Source organism: Oncorhynchus masou, unplaced genomic scaffold (genome assembly GCF_036934945.1).
Source record: "Oncorhynchus masou masou isolate Uvic2021 unplaced genomic scaffold, UVic_Omas_1.1 unplaced_scaffold_228___fragment_2___debris, whole genome shotgun sequence".
Taxonomy (NCBI): domain Eukaryota; kingdom Metazoa; phylum Chordata; class Actinopteri; order Salmoniformes; family Salmonidae; genus Oncorhynchus; species Oncorhynchus masou.
Genome location: NW_027016572.1, coordinates 328 through 11106, shown reverse-complemented (window position 1 = coordinate 11106; position 10779 = coordinate 328). Strand labels below are relative to the sequence as shown.

General features: G+C 46.1%; 1 protein-coding gene across 1 annotated transcript; it reads left to right on the top strand.

The window, feature by feature from the left end:
• The first annotated feature begins 295 nt into the window (after positions 1-295).
• Positions 296-10126, top strand: LOC135538883 (EGF-containing fibulin-like extracellular matrix protein 1). The gene is made up of 5 exons (XM_064964771.1): positions 296-407; positions 1173-1448; positions 9239-9358; positions 9549-9668; positions 9999-10126. Exons 1-5 carry the CDS (start codon positions 296-298, stop codon positions 10124-10126), a joined length of 756 nt encoding a protein of 251 aa, XP_064820843.1.
• The last annotated feature ends 653 nt before the right edge of the window (positions 10127-10779 follow it).

The window sequence follows — 10779 nt, the reverse complement described above, 5'->3', positions numbered from 1 at the left end:
TGGGGTCAATTACATTTTTTAATTCAGGAAATGAAAATCGTCATTGTAAACAAATGGACAAATTGCATTTCATGAAGTAAAATGTTAATTCACTTCCTGGATTGAAATGTGAGTTGACCCCAACCCTGACTCATGTACCAAGTGAACGTTAATGAAAATTAACAGAGGGCTTGGAATGGACACTGATGGGGTGGGATAGCATTGGCATGTCTCCAGTGGAGGATGTCTCCTTCTCGACAAATGACTGTAGTTGAAGTTGTTGTTGTTGGAGCTGATGAATTATGGCGGTAATAACATGAGTCTGGACTCATGGAGACTGGAGACAACACATGCCCGTGCACACACAGTGGCAAGTCCCATGACTCAGAAGAGAGCAAGCGAGGAGAGCAGACATTCCACCCTGGATGGTGACAGACTAAACACATTGTTTTGGGGTGAATTAGGGAGACACAGGTGTTCTTCAGGCTGACTCCTTAATTGCTGTCTGCCTGATTTCCTCATATATAGGCTCAAAGTGGCATAACAAAGGCGCATAAGACTACATATTTAATGCGATGTAGACTGTAAAGCTTCAGAGATATGTGATACGTATTTTGTAGATCAATTAATCAATCGATTAATCAATCAATCCCTCAATCAATCAACAAACCAATCAATTGAGGACCAGATACTTATCCTCCCTTATTTCTATTCACAGTGCACAGATGGCTATACATTTGACATGGAACGACAAAGAATGCAAAGGTAAGAGCTGCTTATCAACACTTTGTCAAATGTCCTTGTACGTTTCTGACTTAATGAATAGATTGATTAGTAGATTAATTGAATAGCACTATAGAACAGATACGATCAGTTCTAGCAGACACCGTACTGTACACATACCATACAGTATGTGTATACCAAGCATTTTGATGGTGGAGGTGGGGGTTTTCCTGGTACACTCATGCTGACTTGGTGGTGTTACACTCCGACCAGACCTGTGTTCAAATACTATTTGTTTTTTTCCAACCTGGAGTGACAGGTGGGTGGGATTAGCACTTTTGGGGCTATTCCACTGGTGTCATTGCGCCAGGCAAGCTCAATCAAGCACAGCTTAAGTAGTTGAAAGAAAATAAGCCGTGGCTTACTATATGAACCCAGGTCTGTCTCTGAATGCAGTCCTCCTTTTTCAGACATCAACGAGTGTACCACGGTGCCCGACGCCTGCAAGGGCGGCATGAGGTGCATCAACCATTTCGGAGGCTACTTCTGCCTGCCCCAGAATGCCCAGATCATCGTCAGTAATGGTGACGAAGAGCCCACCGTGACCCCTCTGGTGGAGGAACAGCGTCCTCTGGCACCCGCCCCTGCTCTGCCTGTCCGACGGGTCATCCAGAGCCCCTTCCAAAGCCAGGGCACCATGCAGTGTGCCGCGGGGTTTGTGGTGGACGAGCTCAACTACTGCCGTGGTAAGAGTAAGCCCATGCAACTTCACTTGGGCGTGTTTATTAGGATTAGGGCACGCTATAGTAAAATACAAATACCCTGATTCGTTATGGAAGTGTCCAGCATCATTTTAATCCTACATACAAAGGTTCCATCACTCCCTGACGAATGTCATTTGAAGTATATAGGAATGGATCTGCCAAACAGTTTTTGACCAGAGGTTGATTCTTATAAGTGGACTGTAGTGCAGTGCAGTTATACAAACTCAGTACTAAGGCTACAGTACTCAGCATTGCAGGAGCCCCAATTTGAATGAGCAATCCCAGCAGGCAGATTTCCCTCTGGAGTACTACCGATGCTAGTTTATGAACAGATATTGAGGCAAAAGATAGCCATCACATATTGTCATTCAGTCAATTCAGGATTCATTCCAATTTGAATTCATTCAAATTGATTGCAGTCCTTTTCAAGTTTAGAGCACTTTGTATGAAAACAGTTCTAGTGAAATTCCTTACTGGCACCGAAGATCTTACACTACATGTAGTCCTATTTTGTTAAGCCAATAACACCGTATATGAACAGTTTATGTGCTGTCTGCAGGTTATGAAGATGCATTGTGTTTGATCTGTAAAGTGGGGAACCACTTAACTTCCATTTACCCCTTTGCTCTCTTTCTTTGGATGATGGATTTGCAGCCGTCATTAAAGAATGTCCTCATTTGTCTCTGTGTGCGTGTGCATGCGTGGGTGTGTGGGTGTGGGTGTGGGTGTGGGTGTGGGTGTGGGTGTGTGTGTGTGTGTGTGTGTGTGTGTGTGTGTGTGTACATGCGTGTGCATGCATGTGGGTGTGGGTGTGTGTGTGTGTGTGTACATGCGTGTGCATGCATGTGGGTGTGGGTGTGTGTGTGTGTGTGTGTACATGCGTGTGCATGCATGTGGGTGTGGGTGTATGTGTGTACATGCGTGTGCATGCATGTGGGTGTGTGTGTGTGTGTGTGTGGGTGTGTGTGTGTGTGTGTGTGTACATGCGTGTGCATGCATGTGGGTGTGGGTGTGTGTGTGTGTACATGCGTGTGCATGCATGTGGGTGTGGGTGTGTGTGTATGTGTGTACTTGCGTGTGTGTGTGTGTGTGTGTGTGTGTGTGTGTGTGTGTGTGTGTGTGTGTGTGTGTGTGTACATGCGTGTGGGTGCGTCCTCCAATCTCCTGTTGGCAAACGGTGCAAGATTTTAGTCAAGTTGCAACATGCCAAATCCTGGCAGTAGAGGGAAACAATTGCTGTTACATAAACCATTGAATCAACATGGGGCGACAGCCAAGCCGAGCTCAGGGAAGGAAGGAGATGGTCGCCAACAACACATTCCTGAAACATATTTTTTTCTCATTTAATCATTGTTTCTTTCATCAGAGGGACTGTCCTTAAGTTGGAGTGATTCACAAACTTAAGGCAGACAGATTAGTGGTATGTACTGTACAGTATTATACAGTGTCAGATACAAGATCAAAACGATGCAACATCTCCAAAGAAAATGGCTTTAGTCATTTGCATTGATACTTTTCCAGTTTGTCATCACAGTCAAAACATACACTGTTACCAAGAAAGGTTATTGCAGTGTCTCGTTCTTACAACTGGTAAACATTTGCCACATTCTGCCTGCGAGTCTGGTAACTAATGCTAATAAGACCGTGGCACTTAAACCATTAATAAAAGTTCACAGGGCGGATTTAACTCCAGCCTTAATTCTTTAATGTTTACAGATCTGGAAAGGTTTGAGCAGTGTAGTGGTATAGCGTCATCAAAATGCTTCCACCTTCCAGATAGGCAAACATTGAAGGGTTAGGGCCAAGAGGAAGGAAGGCATAGGGAGGGAATTAGCCATGCTATTATTATGTTGCACTGCTGAAGAAAGCAGGGCTGTGTGCATTAGGACACAGCCCTATGCGTTTTGCAATAGAAAACGAAAACAAGTATTTCTTATTGGGTAAGTTCAGATAGTACCTCTCCATTTCACTCTGTTTCCGAAAGTTTTTCCCCACTACGTGCCTACTGAACACAGCCTAGGGATTCCTTTTCCAGGAAATGAGGGCATAAATAAACACTTTGAATTGACCTCAGCATTTGATCTGTGGAGACAAACTTAAAATGAGTGGCTGCTTCCAGTAAGATTGCTTTAGGTAACAATATCCCTTACTCAATTGTGACATTGTTACATGCAAGTTTATTTTTGACAAATTAGCTCGTCTTCGTCTTCATTTCCGTCCTGCACAGCTCAAAAGCCTGGAGAGGTCTGTGCCCCATTTGTGTTAGAAGTGGACTAGGGAAACCCTTAGGAACTGTAATCACTGATTTGTAACTGAAAATATCATGTGAAGGCAAGGTTTCCACCCTATTGCTTTCACCAATCCAACCTGGTCAGATCAGTGATTTGTAATTTCTCCCCAAGGAAGGAAGGACATATTTCTAAAGTATTGGAACAGAGCCTGAGTATTCTACTGTTCAATCAATACATTGACTGTAAGGTTCAATAGAAACTCATTATTGAAGCGCCAAAGAGGAGACAACCAGCAGACACTGACTAGAGCCATCCCACATCTCATCCACCTTAGACATGGACACCAAAAAAGTAGTCACAACACCACTGCATGTGCTTACTTATGGGCTTTAGTCTTTAGCATTTGATTTGGTCTGCGGCATATTCTTTCAGAAGCTTAGTTCCCTTGTTTACTCTCTTTCGTCATTTCAAAGGAAGAGCTGTTGCCCTTCTCAAAACAGTAGTTTCTCATCCTGGATGTTTACATATTTGAAGTGGTAGTGGGGGGGGGGCTTCCCTCAGTAGTCCCCTTGCGATGAAGCATTTTGAACCTGACACCTTGACGGAATGAGAATATATAGGGGTGCTTGGCACAGCATTCTTGCAAAGACACAGGGATCTTTGTAAACCAAGCTTTTTGGATGAAATGTTCTGGGGGCGGGTGGGGGACAATATGTGCATGCACTCTGTAGTGCGGTTGTATTTCAACGTTGTAGTTTTATCCAATTCTGGCAAGAAGTACTATATTTTAAGGTGTCATGTTCTTTGCATTCGTATTCCTGGCACAGTGTGTTAATTACACGTATGCTACATCAAACTCAAGTTTGATTTCAGGATTAGTTCACCTCTGTCAGCATGTCAACTTGTCACTGGTCTTAATTTCTAGGGAAAAAGGTTGCAGGGTGACAGTATCGTCACTTTTTCCCCTCATATATGCTGAGTGGAGGCCAGCTTTGATCATTAGAGCTATTCACCTCCCAATCCCACCAGCCAAAAGCAGGGTCAGGCGGGCTTTGTTTACTGGAAGTGTGTGTGTGTGTGTGTGTGTGTGTGTGTGTGTGTGTGTGTGTGTGTGTGTGTGTGTGTGTGTGTGTGTGTGTGTGTGTGTGTGTGTGTGTGTGTGGTTGAAAGGGGAACTTGTTTCCACAGACTACCAGCCTCCAGGATGACATAATTCTCACCAATTCTTCATAATTCTCACCTTGTGTCCATCACTGTCGTCACAAAATTAGTTACATCAGCAGGGTAAGAGTAGGCTGGTCTCAGATCTGTTTGTGCTGTCAATGACCATAGGATTTGGTAATAAATACAGCACAAACATATCTGGAAGCAGGCTAGGGTATGAGGGGAACGGTGCGTTGAGCCTTTGAGCTTTCTGAACAGACTCGGTGTTCTCTCCCACACGTCTAACACCTCCAACTATTTATAAAGCCCTTTTTACATCAGCCAATGTCAAAAAGTGCTGTACAGAAACCCAGCCTAAAACCCCAAACAGCAAGCAATGCAGAAGTAGAAGCACGGTGGCTAGGAAAAACTCCCTAGAAAGGCCAGAAGCTAGGAAGGAACCTAGAGAGGAACCAGGCTCTGAGGGTTGGCCAGTCCTCTTCTGGCTGTGCCGATCTCCCCGGAAGAGGGGAGATCAGTGATTAAATCAATGGACAGATGAGACCAAGGCTGCTGAGGCACGGAAAGGGTTTCCCTGCCGGGGAGATCTGGTTTGGGCACATACGGAGCAGGTGTTGAAGTAGCGGACGATGTCGTGCGCCAAGGTTGGCAACCAGTACTTAGCGGAGATGGATTGAATGGTGCGGGTGATACCTGGGTGTCCAGCGGCAAGGGATGTGTACGCCTAGGTCAACAGCCAATCCCTTACCTCTTTGGGAATGTAGCTGTGCTCCGGAGGGCAGCTAGCAGGCGCGGTTCCCTCTCCAGAGCCTGGCAGATGTCCACGTCTACATCCCAATGCACGAGGACAACGATTCGGGTGGGCGGAATGATATGTGCACTCAGAACACCTCCACCACAAAGGGCAGCATAGGGTCTCGGTGTTTCAGCAACGGGGCCGAGGTGAAACGCCCCTTCAGTCAGTTGAAGGCCTCATCGGCTGCAGGACTCCACACCAACTTGAGTGGGTCACCCTAAAGGATAGAGGTGAGAGGAGAGGCGATGGAGCTGAAGTTATTAATCAAGCGGCAGTAGAAGTTGGGAAACCCCAAAAAACGTTGTCCCTTTATGTTGGTTGGGACTGGCCCTGACCTTTTTGCCCAACCTTCCTTTCATCCATATCCACTCCTTGTGGGCTGATCCGGTATCCAAAGGAGACAGCAGCTTGATGGAACTGGTACTTCTCCGCTTTGATGTACAGGTTGTTCTACAAGATGTGTCCCAGGACTACCTGGACGTGGGCGGTGTGATCTTCCAAGTTGGCCGAGTAGATCAGGATGTCGTCAATATACACGACCACCTGATGCCCAAGCATGTCCCCGAACACCTTTTTCACGAATGCCTAGAACACCGACGGAGCATTGGCTAATCCATAAACCATCACCAAGTACTCATAGTGCCCAGACATTGTGCTGAAGACCATTTTCCATTCATCCCCCTCCCAGATGTGGATCAGATTGTAGGCACGCCGCAGGTCCAGATTAGTAAATAACAGGGCCCCGTGGAGCTGTTTGATGGCAGCCGGCACCAACAGGAGAGGGTAGAGGTACTTGGAGGTGATGGAATTGAGACCTCTGTAGTCGATGCACAGACATAGACCTCCCTCTTTTCTTGGCCACGAAGAAGAAGCCTGCCGTCGCAGGGAAGTGGATGGGTGGATGAAACCCTGTAGAGAGCCTCCTGCATGTACTCCTCCAATAGCCTTGGTTTCAACCACCGACAGTGGGTAGACAGTGCACAGAGTCTGCTAGCAGGTCAATGGCACAGTCCCAGGGGCTACGAATAGGGAGAGAGGTAGCACAGGTCTTGGAGATAACCTCCCGGAGATCCTGGTTACCTCCGGGATGTTGGCCTGGAGGGCAACCACAGACGGTGGGGTCACGAGATGGTTGGAGCCACGAGAGGCCGAGGATGACTTTGTGTACTGGTGCCTCGATGATGAGGAAGGGAAGGATTTCTCGGTGCAGGGGTCCCATGGTGATGATGAGTGGTGCTGTGATGTGATGTGTCTGATTGTCCCAGTTCCCAGTGGTTGACTATGCAGTGCTTGAACCGGAAAAGGAGAGGAGAGGTGATGTTCAGGGAGGAGGCGAGGGCCTTGTCAAATCAAATCAAATGTTATTTGTCACATACACATGGTTAGCAGATGTTAATGTGAGTGTAGCTTGTGCTTCTAGTTCCGACCATACAGTAATATCTAACAAGTAATCTAACCTAACAATTTCACAACAACTACCTTTTACACACAAGTGTAAAGGACTGAATAAGAATATGTACATAAAAATACATGAATGAGTGATGGCCGAACAGCATAGGCAAGATGCAGTAGATGGTATAGAGTACAGTATATACATATGAGGCGAGTAATGTAGGGTATGTAGACATTATATAAAGTGGCATTGTTTAAAGTGGCTAGTGATAAATTTATTACATACATTTTTCCATTATTAAAGTGGCTAGAGTTGAGTCAGTATGTTGGCAGCTGCCACTCAATGTTAGTGATGGCCATCAATCTGATGGGCGAAATAAAGGAGCACTGGAGTAAGAAGCCACAGCATTTAGACAAAGTTCCTTCATATTTGTACAGGTGGGACAATCGGGCATCGCTGACCTGGGTGGATTGCTGGATGGGCTGGGGACTGGCTCGCTGGGGCAGCTCATGGTAGAGGGTCCTTCATTAGTTGGAGGTGATGCCCCTCGGATGATGTTGAGCCGTACCCAATTGCGCCAGTTGGTCGTGGGGTTGGTGGATTAGGTGTCCCTGTTCGCCGACTCTCTGGAGATGTCTGGATTTTCTGCTGTTTCCATTTGTTGAGGCACTATTCTGTAGCATATATGCAGGGAGTCAGGAAACAAGTGCATTTGGTTAGTTTAAGAACGAAGACCATGAAGATATACAAAATAAGAATGGGCATGAAAAACTAAAACCTGTTAAATGAGTTGACACTGGAGAGATGAAGCAGGTACAGGGAGTAACATTTAATAAATAACAGACATAGAACGAGACAGGAACAGCGTCAGCATACAGAAGACAATAACAATCGAAAGCCGGGGAGAAGTCCGATGGTCTGGCTTAGGCAACCCCGGTTCCATCGGCGGCGGAATCCACCCTGACGTCACCAACAAAACAAACAAACAACAAAAAAACTCATGGACTGGCTGGGCAAACAAGAACTGACGATCCAGCTGAGGCCCGACTTGGGATGGGCGCCATCCGAGCCAACCGGGGCCAAGAAATCTCTCGAGCCAGCGAGGGAATGGAAGCCCGACGAGCTAGCTAGGCAACCCCGGTTCCATCGGTGGCAACCCAGAGCCGATGTCACCACCAACCGGAACGCCAGTACTCCCCGATGCTTCGTATGTTGGCTGCTGCATTCTGTCACATGGGATGACGCTGGAGAGTCCAAGCAGGTACGGGGAGTCAAACATTTAATAAGGCACGGACAATGAATGAGGCAGGAACAGCGTCAGCATACAGAAAACAAAGACAAAAACAATCAATCCAGCCACGGAGAACAGAGCTGGGGAACTGACAAATATTGGTGGAGGAAATAAACAGGTGATAAATGAGTCCAGGTGAGTCCAATAACGCTGATGCGCGTGACGAGGGAAGGCAGGTGTCCGTGATGGATGGCAGGAGTGCGTGATGCAAGGCAATCTGGCGCCCTCAAGCGCCAGAGGGAGGGAAGAGCGGGAGCAGACGTGACAAAACCAATACAGCCTGAAGACTGAGGCTTCTGAGGGCTAGATAATGGGGAAGTAATCAAGGTACTGATGAAGTCCAGGTGTGCATAATGATCGGGAGCAGGTGTGCGTAATGTTGGTTGCCAGAAGTGCGTAATGTGGGTTGCCAGGACCAGTGGTTAGTAGACCGGCGACATTGAGCGCCGACGCGGGAGAGCGGGACAGCGGGAGTAGGCGTGACAACTTTCCTGAGCATGTCTGTGTCAACCAAGGAGAATAAATCCATAGTGCCTTTGCATGGTAGGCACATGTCATCAAACTTCTCATCAGGTCTTGCTTGGCTGATACCAAGGCTAATGTTTTTTATCTTATCTCTCATCACATTTAGATGTGGAGAAAAGTTTAAATAAGTTTACGGGGGTAGGATTTATCAGCCATCAATGGTCGAGAAGAGCAATCTCAAATTATTCTGGTTATTAGTGATCAAGTTTAAAAAATGAGCCCGTCTAGCATTTCTAATTGCCTTGTTAAACAGTATGTGTCAAGTTGTTCTCTTAGAATATCATAATGGACCTGAAATTTTGACTTTTTCCACTTCCGCTCTGCCTTTCTGCAATTTTTCTTTTAATTTATTAGTCCCTCCTTGTCTTGCAGATGTAAACGAGTGTGAGGGGAGCAACCCCTGTCAGCACCAGTGCTACAACATCATGGGCTCCTTCATCTGCCAGTGTGAGCAGGGTTATGAGCTAGCCTCTAACCAAGCCTCCTGCCAAGGTACTGCAAGTCAATATTAGGAAGATGTTCCTAATGTTTGGTAATCTCCGTGTATATTTATCAGTACCTTAATGTATACTGATACAATTTCACAATCCCCCCACCCACACCTAATATTTTCTTTCCTGAGAAGTTTCTGTCAGCCTTCTCCTCTTTAAGGGTTGACTTCGTAATATTTATATATTCGTAGATATCGACGAATGCGCCTTCTCGAGTTACATGTGCCAGTGGCAGTGCGTGAATCAGCCTGGAGGATATGTCTGTGCCTGTCCCGAGGGATACCAGCTCCAAGGCAACCGAATGTGCCAAGGTAAATAGGCCTGTTTCAACTAGTATAATATCTAGCCCTCTCTTACACCAGCAGCAAGTCGTACGTCATAGTAATGAATCTCAATACCTGTTTACCTGAAACCCCAATGATAACTCATTGGCTTTAGGCCTAGATTTTTACTTGTATCTTGTATCAGTATTGACTTGATTAACTAACAGTACATGAGATAGAAATTATAGTTTCACATTTAGTTTTGAGCTATGCATTGCTTGTTTACAAAGACCTCAAGACAGTTGCACTAAGCTCAATCTATTTTAAGCTATTTTCTTATTGAAATTACCATTGACTACATTTTCTCTCCATTAACAGACATAGATGAGTGTGAAACAGGAAACAACTGCCGCGAGGACGAGATGTGTTGGAACTACTTTGGCGGTTTCCGCTGCTACCCCAGGAACCCTTGCCATGAGCCCTATGTGAAGACAGGAGAGGGGTGAGTATGGTCCGGTGAAATGCATGATGATAATCACATGATGAGTAACCTTGACTAGGACCTGAAGTCTTTGCGGGCTAACACAGTATTGTGGGGTGAAGGAGACCCAGGTTCAAATCCAGTTGGTTGCATAGTATACATAGTATGGACCCTTAAATGACCACAGAGTGGCTGCATGACCTTTATTTGCTGACGGGATGATGTTTTGGGCTGGGGATGCTGTCAACGGAGGGGGGTATTTTTCTCTGCTCTGCTGACAAGTATTTTTCTACGCTCATACAGGAGTAATAAAGGCCTAGTGCACTAATTTGGTTATTGTTATTCATTTTTTATGAGTATTTATTTTTTAAATTGTGATTTATCAGGGGGTGCTGCAGCACCCTCAGCACCCCTACTTCCCGTGACTATGGGTAGGCCTGATCACCAACAATGAGAGCCTATAGGGAGGAGGTCAAAGACCTGGCAGTGCTGAAAAGATTCTGGCATAGGCCCTCAGATCCTCAATGTTCTACAGCTGCACCATTGAGAGCATCTTGACTAGCTGCATCACTGCTTGGTATAGCAACTTCTTGGCATCTGACCGCATGGCGCTACAGAGGGTAATGCGTACAGCCCAGTACATCACTGGGGCCAAGCTCCATGCCATCCTGGACCTCT

Coding starts and splice junctions, on each gene's coding strand:
- LOC135538883 (XM_064964771.1), top strand. CDS start 296: ATGAGTCTGGACTCATGGAGACTGGAGACAACACATGCCCGTGCACAC. Junction 408..1,172: donor CAGACATTCCACCCTGGATG/GTGACAGACTAA, acceptor CTCCTTTTTCAG/ACATCAACGAGTGTACCACG. Junction 9,359..9,548: donor TAACCAAGCCTCCTGCCAAG/GTACTGCAAGTC, acceptor ATATATTCGTAG/ATATCGACGAATGCGCCTTC.